Here is a 23,694-nt window from a genome sequence, read left to right as displayed (position 1 = left end):
CATTTCTAAGTACAGGAGAACATCTCACGAAAAACCTCAGCCCAACAAGTTTGTACGCACATGAATTTGTTCTTAAAATCGTTCTGATGTTAGTGAATTTGGATTATTCTAAATGAGCTTCCGTAAGCATGAGTTTATGAGTTTTCAGGTTGTATATAACATGCTCAAACCATCTCCATGAATGGGCTTTCCACACACGCTTTCCTTACAGCCTTTCGTCACTCTTGTCAAACTAGCCGCTGTTTGCAGATGCACTTTCTCCCGATCCTCGAGCAATGCGAAGTGTGCCATTCTCACCAGTTCTCACAATAAACGTCTTTTATACAGACCAGATTACAGACCTGCATATATCTGCATTATTCAGAGAAACCGCGCATCTGAAGCTATTACAGCTTTTCATACTCTTTAACTGTATATGATGGAATGCATTTAAAATTAAATTGTATTATTGAATAATTTTATAAATGAATTATTTAGGCGGAGTTACACCATGCAAATTCCGCAGACCCATGGCATTTCTTTGCCATTGGCTCTTTTTATATTGATCGAAGCTGATAGGCGTTCTAAGCGAAACCCCATTCGTTGTCATCTGACGGAACGTCTCCGTTCCCTACTCAGGGAACATGGGTTACATACGTAACCGAGACGTTTTTCAGGTACAGTAGCATAGGTTTATTTAACGTGTAGAACTACTACCGAAATTGAAACACTGTTTTAAAAATAAAACACTGTATGAATTAAATATAAATTGATTCTTGTTAAAGATAAAAAAAATCCTACAGTCCACTGTCAACAGAATGTGCATTTTGACATAATTGTGTGTGTACCTGTGAAAGAGAACTGAACTCGAGATCTCGCGCATGTGAGAGGCGGCATCGAGTCCTTGTTCACGGCTTATGGTGTCATGTTTATGTAAGTAACTTTACATAGTACTGCGAATTTGAAGTGTGTAACAATCGATTTTTGGTATTTGTGAATCGATGCAAATCAGTAGAAGATCCAGAAGATCCTCGCGGTTCAAGAGCCAGTTAGGGTGAATGCAGCACAATCGAAGTATAGTATGCCAGATTGTAGTAGTCTGCTGCATTGTCTAAAACAGAACAGAATCAAGCAGAGATGAGTTTATTATTTTGTTGGCCATGTGTGTGCGGTGCCAACGGTTTCACATTATTCCTTCAGTAATTATGGTTCTAAAACATTATTAACACACGGAACAATTACGACAAAATTGTCAGCCACAATACATTCTTGGTGAATTCTTCCTGTAATATTAATGTGTTGCCATTTTGCTTATTCCTGTCTCCCCTTTCCCCTCCTTCTCTCTCTCTTTTTCTCTCCCTCACCCAGATTGTTCAGAAGTTGCACCAGTTCACCTTTGACCTCTTTGTCCAAGCCCGGTCCTTGCCCACAAAGGTCAGCTTTCCCGAAATGATTGCAGAAATAATCTCAGTCCAGGTGCCAAAGATCCTCGCCGGCCTGTCTAAACCAATCCTGTTTCACAAATGACATGACTACGCCCCTGATCCGCCAATCCATACCAACCCCACCCAGGTCATATGAGCCAGTCTGTTCGGCCTGATCCAGTTTGATCCAGCCTAAACCAGCCTACGATGCTTTTAATGTGGACTCGAATCGAGCGATGAGACTGAATGATACAGATTTTTGATTTCTAACCTCCCCCCCCCCCCCTTTCTATATCAGTCTCGTCTCCCTCGGTTTGAAAAATGGCCCTGAAAAGTAGTGGGACCATTACATCATTACAGTTGTCTATCTTCTCCTCAGAGATCATTTGAGCTCATTTTCTCAAACTGACAGCACGGTTTTGTTCTTTCTTTCGACCAGCAGTTATCCTTCAAGAGTTACAGCGTGTTGCCCGGTGGATATGTTGGAAAAAAATATCACTGCAGTTTCACCTGAGCCCTTAATCAAAAAAAAAAAAAAAAAAAAAGAAGACATTACATAGATCCCTATCAGAGTGTGACCTGCCCTGACTCTCTATGCATCGTGAGATAAAAAGGTTTCATTTATTGTCTGTGAATTGACAGATCAGGGCAAATCAAGGCAACATGCTTCGAGAAATATATCCGAACATGGCGAAAACCAAGACAAATCTCTGCACTTATGACTTTTCCAACACACTGCTAAATACAGTACTTTAGTATTAAAACAATATGATACAGAATTCAGTACAGCAGAGTTTCTACCCTGGTTTATTAGTTTATTGATTGTAAAACAAGTGCTTCATTCATTTATTATGAAATGTAGAGGCTCTTTATAAAAGCTTTTTAAAAGGAATTATTCATTCAGAATGTTTAGGTTATGTGACTTTTTCGTTCAATTGGAAATCTATTACAGTAGGGTTTGAAAATAGCCACTGAACGGCTGAAAGGACAGCACGATGAAAAACATCTCAGTCATCGCGAGTTGCCTCCTCTAGACAGCAGACTTTTGTTAAGACGAGGCTCAGCACCCTTTTTACAACCCGGATATTTAAGTTCAGGTTTTAGGGTATAATGTTGACAGTTTGTATATAGAACATAAATACGGCAAAGCTTGGGTCCGCATAGAAGATCTTCAAAACCCAATATACATATAAATCTATGCATGCTGTCTTCATATCCATCATGACAAATAATTGCATGCTAAAGCCCTGACGTTAGATATAAAAAAATAATAATAATAAACTGCGTTTCCAGTAAGCTAAATGGATATTGTTAGGAAACAGAACTGTTTTCCCATAAGGCTCTTATGAAGTCTCTCTCTCTCTCTTCACTGTTCTTAATGGAAGAATTGGCAAGGGTATATATATATGTAAAGGTTAAGCGTGGTTCTTTTCAACCTTTCTATGTGCTAATGTATGGATGTAGTCAATAGTTTAACAGTACAGTTTCCTCTCTTTCCTTTATAGTAAGTGCCACTAAGGGATTTGTATTTCTCCACGCTAGCAATAAGTAATTACATGCTTAACACACTCTTTTAACAAGCACATTTAGAATACAAAAACACGCTTCAAATGATACACCGATTTAAAAAAACAAACAAAACAAAACAAAAAAGAGCTATGCGTACGCGAGACAACACTGGACAGCACTGTTATTTTATCAGGAACTCGTACCAAACATCATGATCACCATCAACCGCCGCAAATCAACGACGAGAGGTGCTAAAGCTCTCCTATTTATTCACGAGGGTGTTAAATGAGACAAAAGACAAAAAAAAAACAAAAAACAAGGCATATGTATTTTTACTCCGCTTTTGCTTCAATTAAAGCATTCTCTATCTATCCCTCAGAAAGTAACATCTTTACTTGTATTTTCTAGATGTCTTTTTTCCTCTGCACGCTCTTTGTTTCTAAATGATTGAATAATGCCTGCAGCGTTATGTATGTAGATTACTCTTTAAAGAGCCCAGAATTCGCGATGCTGTTGTCTTTGTCAGACTCGGGGTGACCTGGGGTGTGCTTTCAGTAGAGCAGGGAGTTTTCCGCCGAGTTAAAACGACGAGATGTGGTTTAGCTGCTCGAGCTCTTGTCGCCGTAGAGCATGTTGACGCTTTAAATGTGCCAGGCAGAGAATAGGCTGTCAGAGACAGCTCTTCTGCTCTGACAGCACCGAGCACCGCACAATTACACGCAGGTGTTTACCCATTTAGACGGCCCAAAAGCACTCATTAGAATTTGCAGAACTCCAAACTGCACTTTTACCCTGCCAAAAAAAAAAAAAAGAGCTCATGACTTCCACCACAAACATGCAGCACTTTAGGACGGAGCTGAAGCCAAAGTCTGATCACAAAAGTCGTTCATTAGCCGGCGGAACTTTGCAGGAGGACACTTGCATGTGAAGACAAATACAGCTCATTCAAACTTGACTTTGTGAGAGACACTCTCTGTCTTGCAAATGTTTCAAACGGAACGTTTCTAATGTCATTTAGCGATGCTCAAATGTAACACCCCGCATGTGTGAACCAACTTGTGCTTGGATGGTCCATACGCCGATTTGTGACTTTCTTAAGACATCTCTTAAGAGCTATTATGTTGAACTTTGTGTGTTGGATTTACTGTTACTGTGTGCGGTGTGACAGCCAATAGCAAAAGCATATGTTTATATGCACTCTTGTAAATCTGTCAATTATTGAATTTGGCCTGTGTTGATGACAAAAGGTTTGCTTGGATCCTGCCAATGTTTCCTCTCCACGTGAACAACACAACCTGGAGCCTTAATAACAGTCTGCATGTCACCAGGATGCTTCCTGTGGTTATAAATTGGCCTGTCAGTACACAAGGGAGGAAAAATGCTATATCACGATCTCTCAATGATGGAATATAATTTTCTAATGTGTATTACTGCGAAGTATCTTGAAATGAAGAGCTACGTTAAACTGAAACAAGAGCACCACACTGGTTTACAGACAAAATGTGCTAATGAAACCATGAAATAGCTATATCTATTTATGTCCTGTTTCAGCTTTGTAAACCATATAAGAACTCCCATATGTGTAACAATGACTCTTTTTTTTTTTAAAGAAAAACTCTCTTTGCTGACTGATACGAGCAATTACACAACTAATAATTAGCGAATGCTTTTTTACAGCTTTTTTCTCTGTGTGAATAATTCCTGTCTTTTCCTGGTGTTATGGGATATTTTTTCGCATTTCCATACGCAGACTGAGGATCTGGGTAGTTCGGCTTTATATGACTAGAAGAGGAAAGAGGCTTCTTAAATGATGTTTGTTACTTAAATCTTTGTAACTTTATAGTCTTTTTTTACAGCCGTTGTGTGTATGTGTGAGTCTGTGCATGCACGCTTTTCGCAGGTAATTTAGTACTGTTATGTAGTGTTGTATTGACATTTGTTAACTGATGATTTCTTTTTTCAGTTTGCAAACTGATTTCCACTCGTATGGAAAATCGCTTATCAGACACGCTCTGATTCCTGTTGTGTAGAGCCTGTGTAAATCGGGGTTGTTTGTGTTTTTCCTCTTTCAATTCAATAAAAATATTTGAAACTCTTGAAAGTCCTTCTTTGCGACTTTTCTCAGAAACACACCCTGAGTTGGATGGACATAATGCAAAAGCAAGGGGGCTCTAGAGACATTTTTTTTTGGTGGGAGCTTGTCTACCCTCTTCAGGGTAGCTGTGACTGTTGCACAGCTGTTTTAATTTAACTGGATTCCAAAGGTCTGTTCTCCTTCCAATCATTTATTATTATCATGAGTTCATTTAGGTATATAATTTATTTCTACTCTGGATTGACTTACAGCTTACTTACATAAGAATAAAACAGTTCACCTCTTTTTTTTAATAAAGTATCATCTTGCAACAGTACATTTAAACAAAAAAACAAACAAACAGGGTTTAGTGACTTTTACAAAGAATTAGAAAGTGAGAACTTGACGAACAGCAAGAAAATGTTTACAAAAACTACATAAAATATCAACTGAAAATTTTGACCTTTATACTAATAATAATAACAGATAGGAATGCACCAAACCCACCTAAAGTGACCATAAAATTTCAACCTTATTGTAACTGAAATGCCAAAAACATACTGACATTTACATTTCCACATTTACAGTTGTGTGAAAGTGAGAATGAGACTTCTTTCGGTCAACGTTTGAGACTTGAAAGTGAGGTTAAGCTGAATACCAAAACTGATCTCTATACCATTAAGGTTGACTGATCTTTTTTTTTTTTCTTTTTTTTTTTAAGGGGGTTGGGGGGGGGGGGGGGGCATTGAAGCGTCCTTTGCTCTGTAAACTAGTCAAAGTAATGAAAGTTCCTCAATCCCTTTTGGTTTGCTGTAGGAACACCACAAGCAATTTATAACGGATAAAAGGAGAAGCAGTTTTCAATCACTGCAACTACTCTGCTTGTCAGAAACATTTAAAACCAGCGTTGCACTTCATCTCTTTCCAGTAACTAATAACAGATAATTAATAAAAGCATGTTCAGCTTCTAAGTAATTAAAGGCTGATTAGTGTTGATTCGGAATAGTACCACCTTCTACCGCTCATAAAGTGAAGTCTGTAGTGTGTCTGGAAGTCTGTGAGACTGTAAATCCGTCAGTCTTATCGGTTTCAATAAAGTAGGTCAGAGAGAAAGGGAGATATATTGAGAGACACAATGAGCAAGAGAACAGGAGGGAGTTCTCCCTATTGTGCAGGAAGGTCAAAATGTTAAAAAAAAAATAAAAAAATATTCATTGCTTTCTTTTTGTTCTCTGATCCGAGCAAGAATCAAAGACTTCATTTTACAACAAAGTAAGCAAGTGCAAGAAATTGGCGGCGAAGCACAAAAAAAATTGTCGCCTGCCCAATTCACGAACACAAAACAAACAAACTGGGGTCATGGGGGCGTTCCTTCATGCTCTGCCAGTGACATTAATAATTGATCTATTAAAATCACATCCAGACTCCAGGCCTGTGCCGTACATGGACACATACAGTCTCTTGACCGCTGACGTGCGTTAATTGGTCCACAAGATATTGATCCACAAGTTGTATTAGTGACTGGAAGGAAGTTTCTATTTAGTGTCCTGCAAAGATAAACAAGTGACAGAAATGAGCATAAAAACTATAGGTTACTTTAATAATAAAAATAAGACAGCAGAACATGCCGTACCTCATCTCTAGAACCTGCAGTTGAGGCATTCGGAGAGGAGCTGCAGGACAAAAGACAGTAAGCTATTATAAATTTCATTCTTTTCAGTAACTTAAAAAAAAGAAAAGAAAATCCATTCATTATTATATCATCATATAATCCAGTCATTATTAGGCCTACTCACTTATGTTGTTCCAAACCTGTTAGCTGTTTTTTTTTTTTTTTTTTTCGTGGAAAATTGACACAATGTAAATTATTTCTAACTCTGTTTTCCCTACAATGGCAGTACAAAGGGATGAGGCTGTCAAGATCCAAATAGGCCATGAAACCACCATCAAAGTTCCCCTTCCAGGGAACTCGCAGTGCGTCATCGTAACGACACTTTGGGGAACGCCCCCAGCGTAGCGCGTCTGAAGCTGGTCTGAAGCATGAATGAAATCTGTCCAATCCTGATTGGTGCTGCGTCATGGCATAGTAGATGACGGCATAACCGGAAGCTACAAAGGGCAACCCAGAGCACACACACATCAGCTTTTTGCTCTTCAGCAAGCACTATGTGTCAGACTGTATGTCCTATTTGGTGTTGTTTGTCCCATAAGAATTGTCCCAAAATAATTGCAATATAGAATCTAGTGGCTCGGATCTCGGGTTTGCCGAGGCAGCGTGTAGATTACGGGTCTACTCAACAATAAGATTTTGTGACTTTGATCTCGTATTTGCCGAGGCAGCACGTAGATTAAAGGTCTGCTTGCAATTCAGAATCTAGTGGCTCGGATCTCGCGTTTGCCGAGGCAGCGTGTAGATTACGGGTCTACTTTGCAATAAGATTCTGTGGGATCTCGTGTTTGCCGAGGCAGCACGTAGATTAAAGGTCTGCATTGCAATTCAGAATTTAGTGGCTAAGATCTCGCGTTTGCCGAGGCAGCGTGTAGATTACGGGTCTACTTTGCAATAAATATTCTGTGACTGGGATCTCGCGTTTGCCGAGGCAGCGCGAATATTTAAGGTCTGCATGCATTGCAATATAGAATCCATTGAAATAAAGAATAGTATATAATGACTCGGATCTCGCGCTTGTCGAGGCAGCGGCGCGTAGATTTGGTCTACTACTATGCAATAAAGATTTTGTGTGGGTGAGAGGCATGTAGGCTACAGTCAGCTCCTTAGGGTGCTGTGTTCATTGACGCACACAGCCGTACGTTTCGGGTGTTTTCAGCCTCGTGCCCGTTGTCTTTCTTCTCGAGAGATGAAAGCCAAATATTGTGAATGACTCGAATCTTGCGTTGCCGAGGAAGCACGTAGATTACGGGTCTACAATAAAAGGGACACACAATCTATGAAATAATACTGTTTTGTGCGAGACATTCACAGTCATCTCCTGAGGATACTGGCAGTGTTCATTGAGAAATATCTCGATGCGTAGGCCTACAAAATAAATCGTGCGCTGTTGGATGTTTCAGCCTCGCACCTGTTGACTTTCTTCACGAGGGAGGAAAGCTAATTATATTGTTATGGCTCGATTCTCGCGTTTGCCGAGGCAGCGTGTAGATAACGAGACTGTAAATAATATTAAAACAGTATTTTTGGTGATTATGGCCGCATTTAATTCTGATTAATTAAAATGGTGAGCAGCGAACGTCGAGAATCGTTTTAAATTTTTCCCTGCCGGTCCTCCGCTTCAGGGTTTCGAAAACGAGACTAAAATAGCAGGGCTGTCCTCCCCGTGGTGGGATGCGAGAATCGCTCCTCCACGGAGCCCTCAGAAAATCGATGTTGTATCCAGCGTCAGGTGCGCTTCGGAATCGGGACACATCGGTTTTCAGCGAATGCATGCTGCAGTGTTCGCCACAAGGTCGCCTCCCTCCCGGAGCTCTCGGGAAATCAGTGCTGTGTTCCCGCCATCCAGTGCGTCTCGGGCCTCACTGTTTTCCTGCGTCCGTGTGCCACCTCAGCCACCTCTAGAAAGACCTGTGGCTGGGCAGCGTTCACGTCCGCACAACGACAATCGTTCTCGACTACTACCTGCCGGTCAGCCACTTCAGGGGGTCGGGAACGAGTATCAGTTAACACCCGAGGTCAGCCGCGAGAGGCTGGTTCCCGTAGTAGATTGGGAGCAAAATCAGGGAGCAGATGTCCTGTCAAGGCAGGGGCGGAAGCCCAGGGATTGGCAACTCCATCCCGAGGTGGTGGAGGCCATGTGCGTGAGATTCGGCCCAGTAGAAGTGGATCTGTTCCCGTCTCAAGAGATGTCCCACTCCGTTGGGGCTGGACGCTATGACACAGACGTGGCCGAGGCTGCGTCTGTACGCATTTCCCCCGATCGCTCTGCCTCTGGGAGTCTTGGAGCGGGTTCGCCGGGAAGGGATCAGCTTACTTTTAGTAGCACCCTGCTGGCCGACCAGGATATAGTTCTCGGACATATAGCACTGCTAGACGGCCTCCCGTGGCTGTCGCAGGCAGGGGGCTCAATATTTTACCCCCGGCCAGAGCTAAGGAACCTCTAGGTCTGGCCCCTGAGGGGGCTCGGTATTTAGAGGCTGGCCTGTCAGCAGGTGTTGTCGAGACCCTACTCAGCTCCAGGGCTCCTTCCACCAGGAGACTGTACAGCCTAAAGTGTAATGTGTTTTCCGCTTGGTGTAGAGCACGTGAGGTGGACCCAGTTAACTGCCCAGTGGCTTCAGTGCTGGAGTTCCTCCAAGATCGTTTCTCCACCGGTCTTACCCCATCCACACTTAAGGTGTATGTGGCTGCCATTGCAGCTTTCCACTCGCCTGTAGGTGTTGGGCCTCTGGGTAGGCACCATTTGGTTGTACATTTCCTCCGTGGGGCTCGGAGGATGAGACCTGTGGCTCATTCCAGAGTCCCAACCTGGGACCTGGCAGTGGTTCTTGAAGGGTTTTTATATTATATATTTTTTTTCACATATATTTTTCACCAACCAGTATGTGAAATATAGTGTGACAGTCTAGATTTAAATTAAAACATAAAAAAACAAGCTGTGACTTATCTATTTGCTCTGTGGTTTAAGGGGTGTTTAAAAAGGACTTTTTGTTTGCATCAATTAGCTCATCTTTACAGTCCACATATTTTTAGAAGTTTAAATAATAGGCAGAGTAAATTGCATTAAAATGGCACAAATGTCATAAGTTAAATTATGAAGAAGCATCTTGACTATTTATAATTTTGAGTCTTAACTGTTTGATTTTAAAAACTTATTAATGTATGCTGAATCAAAGCCAACGTTTCAATTTATACTTTCATCAAGGCCTTGGACATGAATACTGTCTGGGTTGAAAAACAGTTTTTGCACATTTTCATACATCACAAGGCATCCTAATGTAATTATTCAGTCATCAGGCCATTCTCTGTTTTACTTGTGTTTGCTTTACTTATTTAAGTCGCCTCTTGTGGTTAAATAAAAACACTCCTGGCAAAGAACAAACTATGAAATTCAAATTCTAGTATCTCTAACAAATTATATCTAAGATAAATAATAACATAAATTAAGCACCCCCCAAAAAATGTCCTGGATACGCCACTGCACCTGTGGCCGTGAGGGCTCATTCCACCAGGGGCATGGCCTCCTCGGTGGCACTCCTTTCTGGCGTCTCGCTTCATGACATCTGCGAGGCGGCAGGGTGGGCCACCCCGCACACCTTCATACGTTTCTACAGTCTGCAACTCCTCGTAACGCCTGGCGCCAGAGTGCTTGCATCCTAAGTGTGCCTGGTCCTCCCAGCTTCACACTAGGACGGGCGTGATTTCGGTGTGGCATAGTGGGCATTTCGTTCCCCAAAGTGTCATAACGATGACGCAGTGCGAGTTCCCTCGAAGGGGAACGTCTCGGGTTACGACTGCAACCCTTGTTCCCATGAGAAGGGAATGAGACACTGCGTTTCGTCACCACACCTATCACGGGCAGAGCGCTTGCTTCATCGCAAAATAAAGTTGATGTGTGTGTGCTCTGGGCATCCCTTTGTAGCTTCCAGTTATGCCGTCATCTACAATGCCATGACGCAGCACCAATCAGGATTGGACAGATTTCATTCATGCTTCGGACGCGCTACTCAGACCTTTAATCTACGCGCTGCCTCGGCGAACGCGAGATCAAAGTCACACAATCTTATTGTTGAGTAGACCCGTAATCTACACGCTGCCTCGGCAAACGCGAGATCCGAGCCACTAGATTCTATATTGCAATACGCAGCACCAATCAGGATTGGACAGATTTCATTAATGCTTCAGACGCGCTACGCTGGGGGCTTTCCCCAAAGTGTCATAACGATGACGCATTGTCTCGTTCCCTTCTCGGGGAACAAGGGTTACAGTCGTAACCCGAGACGTTTTCCAGAGTTCTCAAGTCAATATGGTGCAGCAGTTTTGACATCATAAAGATGTCTAATTTCAAATCACCAACATAATCTGACCCATAAATGTTGTTTATTATGCTCAAATATAGCGTTAAAAAACTTCAATTTGAGACTGGACCAGCAATTGAGCTAATGAGTCCTAAGTGTATGTCTCAGCACACTGACTGTTTCTAGTCAAGTCGTCACCTTTATTTACATAGCACTTTATAAAATACAGATAGTTTCAAAGCAGCTTTAAAGTGAATACAGGAAAATGATTCACTGACGCAAAAAGAGTTAATTTTAGCTGTATAGCAGCTCTAAAGAAAATAGTGTCATTGTTCAGCTGAAGGTAGAATGGATGGAGATAGGAGGAGGCTTCACTCAATGATTGCACTTAAATTAGTAAGAATGCTGGCCTGATGATTAGAATATATAAGCAGGAAAGAGGCGCACTATGCATAAACTGTTTATTCTGCATAAAGCTGAAGGTAGTTCTGAAGGTGGATTCAGTTCCGTCATGAAGATCATCAATTGTTACATTATTTATAATCTATAAAGCAGTTCTGCGGAAAAGAAAACTGGACATCGTCCAGCTCAGTTGAGTTTTCCTCCAATAGTGTCAGTGCAGTCAATAATATTCTTGAATACTTTCCCCAACTAAGCAAGACAGAAGTGACATTGGTGAGGAACCCAAACTCCATCAGGTGACAGAATGAGATGAGCTTCTAGTGATGCGATGACTTTACCAGTTGACAATTGGCTCTTTTATTTAGAAGGCGGGGGTTGCATCTTACTGAAGACTGACATATTCCACATTGTCCTTTATCCAAATCATATGAGTGCACCATCTTGGTATATCTAAAGTCTTTGTTGAGACTATAAAAGGCCACAAAATCGATCCAATGGCGGCGTTCGATTCGTGGAGAATGTTTCACGCGTGTTCCGTCTTTCCCATGGCAAAGTGATATTTAAATAAATGCAACACATTTAATCTTACGTATTAACTCGTTTCATCTGACTCCATAAAATTAAAAAAGTTTATCAATGATATCTGTGCATCATTTAATATGTTAATGTTCGACTATTCCTTTTAATTGTAATGAAAATAAAGTCAAAGTCCCGACGTGGCTACGTGAGCTGGGAGTCAGAAGCCCCAGCCTCACGGGCTGATCTGAAAACAGACAATGCAGCCCCGAACTCCTGTTGCATTTTCCTATGTAAAACATGAGTTTAGTGGAAAGTTACTGTATTCCCCCACCATGCTTACTGGGGGAAGGAGACGGCCATCTGCTTAAAACAGTGGAAATGAGCATTTACACCTTTGGGGTGACTAGAAACCACATTCCTTTGTGGGCTAGTTATTCCTAAACTTCTTAAAAACCTTACTACCTTTTCTTTTATTCTTTGGAAATGAGACATTATTACCAGTCACCCTGAGCATTATTATCAGTCACCCTGAGCCCTTCAAAATGATACTAAACAATCCTTAAGACTATCACATTCACATTAAAACCATATATATATATATATATATATATATATATATATATATAGAGAGAGAGAGAGAGAGAGAGAGAGAGAGAGAGAGAGAGAGAGTTGTAGCTCGGAGGAAGGGGGTAGGGGGTCAAATGTTAATTTTGCCATTGTCTTTAGAGGCCACTGGTCAGATATTTTCTCTTTAACCAGTTTTCCAGCCTTACAAAACGTATATGCCACTTGTTTGGTAATTTTTGGAACTTGACAGCCTATGATCCCTGTGAACTGTCATAGCATGGAAGATACAGAATCCTTCAAATTCTCCTTTGTATTTTATTGAAATTCACTGCATACAAGATTGGAATGGCATGAGGGTGAATAAATGGAGACAAATGTTTCATTTTTGGCTGAATTACTCCTTTAAAATATCATTGTCACTTGCACCATCATCGGTGGGCTTAGGCTATTCGATTTAATGCACATGAAATATGAGCACCTGCGTAGCGAGCGCTGTGCACAGGCTTGTGAAATGAACAGGGCGTGGTGCTTCATTGCAGACGTTTATTTTAGTTCACTTTGATGCTTTGATTTTGGTCAAACCTTTTCACTTAGTATCCTCTGAAAGTTCCCTTTGGGATCTGGTCTAGCATTGTGAAAGTCCTTGAACTTAAACTTCACAAGTGTGTGCGCTGGATTGGAGCGCAGCCATGAGCAGTGAAAAGAATCCTCCTAATCTTGCCAAACTGCTCATTTCATACTTCACAATTCGAAAAAACAAAAGGAAATCCCGCACACCATCAATACTTGCAAAAAGTATCAAAAAATATTTATTACCAACGTTTTGTTCTCATGAACTTCATCAGGCATATACTTCATACATACTTTATAATTCATAATTTAGTAAAAGATCAGACCATACTAACTTTAGATTACAAACACCCACATACTTTCCACACAAAACCTGATAAGTGAGCAGTAGCTTCTCTGCACTTCCCTTTGGTGTCTAAGAATGTCTTAGACACAGTAGACTTATTTGAATCCTGTGCGTAAAGGGATCAAAAAACTGGAAAAAAAACAAATATATTTTTCATGCAAGAAAAATGACTGAAAACCGGAGCTTTTAAGCATCTAAAAATCACAGAAGCACCACATAAAAGTGTAATTAAACTGGTCCAATTTATGAACAGGGACTGTCAAGCTCCAAAATTACAAAAAAATGCACGTTAAAAAATGGTCCATACGATTCATGCAGCATATTTCAAATCAAGTTAAATTAAGTATGAATTATTGATTATCTCCAGCAAGCTGGAACACTGAGTCATTGAATTGAATCAGACTGAATCAGTCTAGTTTGTCAATAAAGCATTTACATAAATGATTTATTTAAATATATGCATTTGGCAGATGCTTTTATCCAAGGTGACTGAAAATTATTCAAAAGTTGATGCATTCCTAGGGTATCAAACCCAAGACCTTGCTGTTGCAAACACCATGCTCTATTGTCTGAACTACTGAATGAATGAATACTCATCCGGATCAGATCACTGATGAGTAGAAAATATGAAACTCAAAAGAATGATTTGTTCATGAACCAGACGTTGGTTAGAGGGGAGCTACAGTAGAATGGACTTTTCCTCACACAAAACTATTTTATGACGAAGAAGACTTGGAATACACAGTAGTGCATGAGTCATGTGGACCACATTTATGACAGTTTTATGGAGCTTTTTTGTGCTTTTATTTAATGTAATTGCATGGATAACAATGTTAACATTGTATAACATTCTTCAAAATTTCTCGTGTTATGGTCAACAGTAGAAAGAATGACATTTAAAACAACATGAGGAATGAATAAACAATGGCAGAATTTTTATCCTCAGATGAACTATTCCTTTAAAGGGTTAGTTGACCCAGAAATGAATACTATGTCATTAATGACTCACCCTCATGTCGTTACAAGCCCGTATGACCTCCGTTCATCTTCAGATCACAGTTTAAGATATTTTAGATTTAGTCCGAGAGCTTTCTGTCCCTCCATTGAAAATGAATGTACGGTATACTGAAATAAAGACATCATCAATGTAGTCCATGTGACATCAGTGGGTTAGTTAGAATGTTTTGAAGCATCGAAAATACATTTTGGTCCAAAAAGAACAAAAACTATGACTTTTTTTCAGCATTGAATTCTCTTCCGGTTCTGCAGTGAGGCTAATGACGTAAGACGCTGCTGACGTGTATCTGGTGCGCCCGAGCTTCGTTTACACTCTGAGGGAGACCCACACTGTAAACAAAACAATCTTCGCAAACATGTCTAAGGATTTCGACACAGAGGAAGACTTGCATTTTTTTTTTGCCCAGCCATATTTAGTTGAACCCAAATACATGCTGAATAATTTTGGACCAAAATGCATTTTCGATGCTTCAAAACATTGTAACTAACCCACTGATGTCACATGGACTACTTTGATGATGTCTTTATTTCCTTTCTGAACAAGGACAGTCTACCGTACACACATTTTCAAATCTAAAATATCTTAAACTGTGTTCCAGAAGAATGAACGGAGGTCTTACGGGCTTGGAACGACATGAGGGTGAGTCATTAATGACATCATTTTCATTTGACCTAACCCATTAAGCCAAAGGGTTCAAATCAGCCTACTATGTCTGTAGGTGCAAGTGAGAGTGTGTGTATTGTATGTGTATTTTACCCTTTTCCTAGACGTAGATGGAATAACCATCTCTAAAGTAGCCATCTAAAAGGTTTAAACTAAACTGTTGTGCAGGACTAAACAAGTGGTCGGATGGATGACTAGAACAGGATTTATTTGCTATGCAACACAAGGACTTTCAGCATGTGGTCATGTATTAAACACAACTTTATTTAAAAGCACCACATCAAAGGCGCATTGAGTTTTACTGGCTCCGCTCTAAGTGAGATCAGGCAGCTGCTGAAAACAATGAAAGGCTCTCTCACACACACAGACACACACACACTCTTCCAGCACATGTAAACACATTCATGCCCTCTCATACAAGCACACGTACCTCCCCATCTGCCTGGATGCATTCTCAAAAAATCTTGTTTTGGAGGCGACACTATGAAAGGGAGAAAGAAGAATACATCAATTCATAGCTGAGATCATTCTAAATCAATAAGACAAATTTCAATAGAACTATTTTGTCCATATATTTCACATGATGTTCAAATTATTGTTTGCATGCTGAGGAAAAGTTGGAAGCTACAGTAGAATCCCAAATATGAAAATGTGGTTGTGTTTAGTTCTGAGTCACTTTGATATTTAATTATTTACGGTGTATCAAACAAATAAACAAAATACCACATGTGAAAATCTGAGCTCTTAGTATCAATATACTAGTGTACTAGCAACACTTTAGATGTTATTGTGTTATGAAATTCATTTTTTTATTTTTCAGTGTTGTAGGAAACTGCATTGCGCATAGTGTTGTTAAAGCAACAAATCCTGTATTTACAGTCTCAGTTTCACAGATATTATCACTTTATTATCTGTGCAGGTGACAGTTATACATGTATTTCAGTGAGTTGATTAATTTGCTAGAAAATCACTTCATTTTAGTGACCCTCAGCACAATTCTCAATATACCGAATACATTTTTCTTCTTCTGAAAATTGTTAGTGCATTATTAACATCTTGCATTGTTTTTCTTTTTCTTGCCATATTTTCCATCAACTATACTATATTCAAATTGTTTAATTTCCCCAGTAATTCCACTGATGTAAAACTGCTGTGCTTATAACTGTCAGGATCTCCATTAGTCTTATTGTTCCCACACATTATTATTACGGCATTAACTCATTACTGCACCGCAACGCAAACTTCAGCTATTTTCAGATTTTAAATAAGACATTATTTGGGTTAATTCATGCATCCATGTTTTTTATTAACCATCCTACTAGATGGTTCTTAAAGGTTAACAACAAAAAAGAACTCATTCTGCAGTCTGCCACAAGAATGATAGAGCCAGTATCCTTGAGAGTATGTTTGTTTTCAGGAGAAATTTAACTGAAGCATTTCTGAGATAAGACTCGAGTGGCCAAAACACCCGTATTGTCTTAGACCCAGAGTTAGTCAAAAATACAGCTCCCTGCTCTTTTTCATAGTATGGTAATTATGAGGATCTAACAAGCAGAAACCAAGAATACTTGATCAAGATTAGCAGTCTTCTCCATATCAAATCTGCTGTACATATGGCATATTTACAATGGCCAGCGAAAGGATACAGATGCTTTACTAAATCCCTGCAAATCCTACACTGAAATCGAGCTCTCTGGGATATTTCTTAGCACTGAAACTCGAAAAGAAATATAATATTTTAGTTTTCATCAGAATTTATTGTTTAAAATAACTAAAATGTGTTATTTGTGTTGTGTTGGAAAGTGATTTTGTAAATGAGCACACAAAAGTTGTCGCATTGACCTCAACCTGTAAATAATTAAAAGAACTGAAGCATTTTCAAGATAAAATCCCCACTGCTGTGAAAATTACAAGTTAAGAGCATTCTTGAGTCCAAGTAAAAGTAAACCAAATGCATACAATTAGGAAAAACATATAAAAACAGTATCCAAGTGTTTGGAATCAAGCCACCCTAACAGCTAGAAAAGATCATCCCTGTGTAAAATTAGATATCTTCCAAGACATCTGCAGAGAAGCCATGAATCACTTTGGAGGACCAGTCAGATGAAACACACACCAGGAAACCAGTCCAGCAAAACACTAGCCTGTTTAAGGAGGTATTCATAAAAACTAATTTTAATAAAAAACATGCAAACGCATGCCAGGGGCCGTTTGCATAAACCGTTAAGATGCATTCTCAAAAAATCTTGTTTTGGAGGCGACACTATGAAAGGGAGAAAGAAGAAAAAATTCAATAGAACTATTTTGTCCATATATTTCACATGCTGTTCATATTATTGTTTGCATGCTGAGGAAAAGTTGGAAGCTAGAATCCCAAATATGAAAATGTGGTTGTGTTTAGTTCTGAGTCACTTTGATAACAAAAATGAACACCAAACTTTTACGAAATTAACACAATTTGACACATTTATTTCTAAACATTCATTCATTTACGGTGTAAAAATGCTGTGAAAAGCATATTCATAAAAACTAAATTTAATAAAAAAACATGCAAAAGCATGTCAGGGGCCGTTTGCATAAACAGTTAAGACTAGTCTGACAACAGCCATTATATTTTTTTCTTAAAGACTGTTCGTAACTGTTTTACATCAGTTATCTAAAAATGTAGATAATTATGACACTAGAAAGTAAGACTGATTGACAGTAGTTGGTAATACTAGTACTAAAGACACAGTCTTAACATAAGTCCTTTGTTTATGCAACCTGCACCATGAGTTTGCCAAAACACATAATGGTGATCCAGCAGCAATGTGAAAACGATCAGATCTAGGTCAGCAAAAAACAACCCGGATGCCACAAATCTATATCAGCCCACACCATAAAAACACAATCCAATGCTAATGAAAGACACTGGGCTTCTCTTCATCAGTAGGAACATTTTATAAAATAAAGGATGGATATATGGATGGATGGTACAAAATACAGAAAGGTAGAACAATATAGGGCTGCAACATTAATTGCGATAGAATCAAACTTGCAATACAGAATAGCCTGATTATTTAAGGCTAAAATTGAACTTATATAAAATAATAATTAAGAAATGTAGAGAGTTTACAGCATTTCGACAGAGTAAAAAACTAGTGGAATCTGCACAAAACGTTCTCCTACAAAAAGGTTTGAAATATAATTACTGTATTTTATCATTTCGGAGCACTTTATTTTACAGTCCTGTTCCGCGTTTACCTCCTATGCACTTATTGTAGTAACGACAATGGTGATGACTATAGGTGCTAAACCCTGAACCTACCCCTAAACCTTAACTCATGTAGTTATCTTGTATTACCCAGTACTTTCTTAGGTAAGTACATCATAATTTCAATATTCAATTATGATGACAATAAATCAGTATTATGTTACAATGAGATAATATTTAAGTTGGTATACTAAAAATAACTGTATGAATAAAAAGTGGACGGAGACTGTAAGGATAATCTAAATGCCAAGAGAACTGGGTTCTTTTTCACTCAGTTCACGTTTGGCTTAACTGAAAGAAGTCTGAGATACTCTTTCTGTTAGCAGGAAAGCTTGGGCAAAACAGGACTTAGTTTGAAGACAAAGACTTCATAGTTTTGTAGTTTTTGCACACCCGTTTCAACCTGAGAGCTGCTATATCTGTACTTTTTTTTAGCCTTTTTCTTCTTAGTCTTGATATACCCAAACAGCAACAATAACAGATGTTAAATGTTTACTTGAATTTCATATCATTATTGCAATATTTGGCTAAATACTGTATATATATATCCCTTTTTGCATTAGCATTGAAATCCTTTACTGAACAAAAAAAAATCATTTAAAATGCTACAAAATTAGCAAATAAAATTTGATTAATTTAAAAATTAGGTTACATTAAAAGTGTTAATAAATTATGTATTATTTATGCAAAAAATAGAGGAAATAAACATGCAATTAAATATCCAATACTGACCTAAAAATATGATGACTGATAACTGTTTTGGTACCAATATACTGTATAGGATGCATCCCTAAAATTGTGCAGCCCCACTGCAGGAGAACCTGTTTTAGTCTGCCAAAAAGCCAATGTTTGGGAGTACTTTATTTTGATGGTCCCTTTAACATATTCCGTTGACTATAAGTAATGTTGCCGCTACATGTCTACTAACTCTGATTAGAGTGTTACTAGAGTATTAGTAGACTGGTAGAGTTGGAGGAGCTTATAAAGAGCAATAAAGAGTTAGCACATATTAAGCAGACAATTACTAATACTCTAATGACAGATAGTTGACACGATGTTGCAAAGTTATTTATAGTCAACAGAATGTTCAAAATGACCATTAAAATGAAGTGTTACCGAAAGTTCATTCTTCAGAAGGTCAGTGATTTCAGCCACAAGGCTAAATGAACATTGCAGTGGCACAAGAACACAAACATATCTCATAATGGCACAATCAAAGTCCTGAACTCAATCCAACTGAGAATCTGTGCTGCTACTTGAAAATTACTGTGGACCGTGTCGACCAAATAACCGGGAACAATTCTATCTGGATGAATGTGCCAAGATCACACCTGAGCAGAGACCAAAGTTGATTTATCCTTCACACAAAAAAGACTTAAAGCTGCAGTAGGTATTTTTTGTAAACAAATAATTTTTTTTACATATTTGTACAGTAGACTATGAGACAGATAATCTGTGAAAAAAAATCAAGCTCCTCTGGCTCCTTCCAGTGGTCCTATTGACATTTGCAGAAATACACCGCTCCTGGTCAGAAACAACCAATCAGAGCCAGGAGGAGTGTCTTAGCAGTGTCGATCACGCCCCTCTCTTGCACAGCGCGCCGTCATTCAAATCAAACTCAAGATTGCCGGTGTGCTGCAGCTGTGCTAATGGCGGAGAATCAACCTAAACTGCCAATTTCTCGAGTGGCATCTGCTCATAAAACAAAGAATGGTAAAATGAAAAATGATGACGATGAACAAGCGAAAAAGAAGGGATTAGACAGAGTCCATTGACTCTGTGTAAAAACTCGAGCTGTGTTACACGTGTATAAAATGTCAATGCTCTGTGCAAAAACACTTAAAACCCGCTAATTCACTGGCTTGTCATGTTGCTGAAATAAGATTGTGGCGAGCAGGACGAGGCCGAGGGACAGGAACATGAGAGCGGCGCAAGGCCGGTGGTGTGAGTGATAATGAACAACACCTGTGAGACGCACCGGTCTCGCATCTCTCACGGAGGAGCGGAGGCATAAAGGAGGAGCGACGACAGTGGAGAGGGGAACAGGCCTGATTTTACGTTGTGATTTTATGTTCAGTTTTGCGTGTTGTCCGTGAGGGGCTGCCGGCTTATACTTTCATTTTGTATTTGTTTATTTATTATTAAACTTGTTGAACGTTCGCCGGTTCCCGCCTCCTCTTTCCCATAACAACTGAACCCTGTTACAAATGTACTAGCAAACCTTATCTCGCATTCAGCCTACATATTGCTAGAATAATTACTTTAATTATATCACATAACGTACGTTATCGTTATATTATCTTTCTAGCTATTTATAACTTATAGAAACGGTGCAACGTTATACATTTTGTACATTACATGTAGGCCTATTGCAAAATACGTAATGATTTGAGAACCAAGTATGGGCAGGCCTTAGTCAATGTAAAGCATGTTGTTGATGTTTCGTCACTACTGGTAAATGTGCCATAACTGTTTATCCGCCGTCATTGGTGTCCCTGCTTCCTAGCCTGCACGTTCACGGCTGTGGAGGGAGGGCTGTAGCGCAGCAGAGAGCAAGGGGGTGGGTTGTTGTGCTTGTTCAAATTTCCAGGCTGTCAACGTTGTCTCAAAAGTGACCAACTGAAGCTTTAATATAGTCATTGCTGCACGGGTATCATTCACTGTGCTATGCAACGCATGTCTGCTTTCTGTTAAATTTCATTAAAAAAGAGAACAAAAAAATCATGTACCAAAAATTAAATGGTAGTTTTAGCAACAAAAAGAATACCACAGAGAATATGAATAAATCAGCAGTAGCATTGCAGTGAAGTAAGGTTTGTAGTGAATTTATGTGTACTTACTATGATGCTGGAGTGTCTTCGTTTAGAGTTTTATTGAGTAGACGGGAGGGTGGATCTGGTGGTCGAGTGGGTGGCCGGCAGATGGAACTCTTCTCAGAGAAAGAACGTCCTTTCAGCCCCTGAGCATCTCCTGTTACACACACACACACACACACCTGTTACAACCATTTTAATGGACTGATGCATGATTATTGTAAATATGAGTTCTGCTTACTGTAGATCACTGCTTCTTGTACTATGTTGATTACTCATACTTCATGCCACACTCTGTTATTACATCATTACATTTGATATCTTTTCCAAGTGTTTTATGAAAAATTCCCTGTTTTATGTTTTTTTTCCCCCTCTGGATGCTAGTTCAAATGACTGAAAAAAAAATTGAATCAAGGAAGCAGTTTTGTACAAAGAAAAACAAATCATAAGAAATAAAAATATAAGATTATGCCAAATGAATAAACCTTTTAAGTAAGTTCCTTTGTTTTTTGATTTTTTTAAAGACACTTTTTTAATGAGACTTCTTTTTATATCATGACAGTTGTATCATACTGACATTTTTTAATCCCCCTCAAAAATGTCAAAATTAATTTTAATATAGTAATAGTTTCATTTAATATAAATTGTGAGGACGTGTATTCAAGTCAAACTATATATGAATTGCATTTCTAATGTCTTTATGAATAAATTAATAGACAGGTAAAAAAGGATCATCCTTAAACTCGGATTTTGGCCTTCATTCATGTCACACAGGATGGTGGATAGTTAGATCATTTAAATTTCTCGTTTACCAGTTGTTCTTTTGAGTTGTGGCCTGCTTCCCTGGAAAGACTGAGCGCGGTTCACTGTCCCTCCTGATTCCCCATTGGTCGTCACCATGGCGTCTGACTTCTGACCATCCTGTGTCCTAACTTCAAGCCTGCCAACATCAGAATCCAAGGGCCGGAGAGCAGGTCTGGGGTTAGCGGGCTTCCGAGATGTCGGAGAGGACAGTGGGATGGATGGAGGACATATGGAAGGAGGTGCCAGTTTTGTTCTTTGATGAGGAACCGGACTGGTGAGGCCAGTGTCACCCTCAGGTTCGCCATAATTGTGGGTGGCGCCGTTTTGCTCTTGCCCTGTGAAGCACAGAGTCAGTCAATGCAGGCAGTTTAGATAAAGCACTACTAAACGTCTCGGTGGGTCAGAGGCATGATTGCAACAGTTTAGCCCTGAACATTCCCCTTAGGGGAGATTGTATCAGTGGTGTCGTTAAAGCATAAAATTTCCTGTTCTTGTAGTATGGGCTTAAAAAAAAGGGAGGTTGTGATAGTTCAGATAAATAAATAAAGAGAACAGCTCGGCAGACGCTCTTTCCTCTTGTATTTCCACAACACGAGAAATACAAGCCAATAAAGACTGAACAAGACCAAATCAAATTACGCAAACTGAGTCATTTCATTCCAATAGCTTCAACACAGCCAGAACATATTGGAAGTTTTACAACTGAAGGAAAGTGTCTGAAGAAGCCACGAATTGTTTTACCCAAACACACTGGTCATTATCAGCTCAAGGCACCTGGTCAAAGTCTATCTCCGCCAGGCTGCATTTTTTTCCTTTGAAAAGCCTGATGTTGTTTTGTTTTTTTCTTCTTTTCTTCATATCTCTTTATAAAAAAATGACATTTTCTTATGTCTGGAATTAGCATCATAACCTCGCAATGGTAAAAGCTAACTGTTTTTAGCATGTCTTTCTTTTTAGATAAACTATGAAAAGGATTTCTGTTCACCGCAGGCATTTACACCAGTGTTTCTTTCACACAAAAGGTTTTTATGCAGTGGAAAGTGTTTTTATAGACTTAATTTAAATGTCAAATAAAACCAAAGAATATTAAAAAGGCATAAATGAAACTCAAAGTGATTTACAATCTGGTTTGACTCCAGTTTAGTGTGCAGATGAACTTGGTCTCATAACAAAGGTTGCTATATGGCCATGTGAGAAACCAAGGACATGAGTGTAAAACACTGTGTTTGTGAACAGCATCATTCAAAACAACCAGCTGTGTGTGAGTTAGCCAAACTGGACATGGACACATTTTCATGAAAACTCATTCACAAACACATTCGCGTTTTGGCAGGGGTTCCCAAATTCACAGTTGGTCCTAATACTCCATGACTGTATCTGTATTCTCCACAAAAACACACACACACACACGGCCAAGTTTTTGGCCAAGTTCATCAATCCAACATTCACTGAAACTAAACAGGTGGCATGACGCTCATATGCACAAACACACATATCCCACCACCAGCAAATTCAGCAAACAGGAAACGAGCCGTTATGATCTACTTAGATTAATGATTTGATTGAAAAATTCAACAGAAGGGGAAAAATAATTATTCCACAGATCAGACCAAGCAAATTTCCAGCATGCTTTAATATCTCATGAATATACAAATGAACCAGAGAATAATATTAATGGATTAATGCACACATTCGTTTTTTGATCAAGAGGGAGAGGGGGGGAAAAAAAAGCTCAGATGTTAATAATAAAAAATAGCTTATTAGAGGAAAAGAGGTCCAAAAG

General features: G+C 39.2%; 2 protein-coding genes across 2 annotated transcripts in view; one reads left to right on the top strand and one right to left on the bottom strand.

Moving 5' to 3' along the window:
- ar (androgen receptor) overlaps positions 1-3,231 on the top strand; it is a 67,318-nt gene extending 64,087 nt beyond the window's left edge. The window contains exon 8 of the mRNA XM_039650027.2: positions 1,348-3,231. Coding sequence (XP_039505961.1) covers positions 1,348-1,506 — 159 coding nt within the window. The 3' untranslated portion in view covers positions 1,507-3,231. The remainder of the gene's footprint in view (positions 1-1,347) is intronic.
- Positions 3,232-4,771: 1,540 nt separating this feature from the next.
- Positions 4,772-23,694, bottom strand: part of ophn1 (oligophrenin 1) — a 39,472-nt gene continuing 20,549 nt past the window's right edge. Inside the window, exons 20-24 of the mRNA XM_039650028.2 lie at positions 21,920-22,246; positions 21,135-21,264; positions 15,472-15,522; positions 6,620-6,659; positions 4,772-6,533 (exon numbers count right to left, since the gene is read on the bottom strand). Coding sequence (XP_039505962.2) covers positions 6,522-6,533; positions 6,620-6,659; positions 15,472-15,522; positions 21,135-21,264; positions 21,920-22,246 — 560 coding nt within the window. The 3' untranslated portion in view covers positions 4,772-6,521. The remainder of the gene's footprint in view (positions 6,534-6,619; positions 6,660-15,471; positions 15,523-21,134; positions 21,265-21,919; positions 22,247-23,694) is intronic.

Source organism: Pimephales promelas, chromosome 4, assembly GCF_988280905.1.
Source record: "Pimephales promelas chromosome 4, fPimPro1.hap1.1, whole genome shotgun sequence".
In the NCBI taxonomy this organism is placed as follows: domain Eukaryota; kingdom Metazoa; phylum Chordata; class Actinopteri; order Cypriniformes; family Leuciscidae; genus Pimephales; species Pimephales promelas.
Note: the sequence above shows the minus strand (reverse complement) of the source record. Positions and strands in the feature narration are given on the sequence as shown.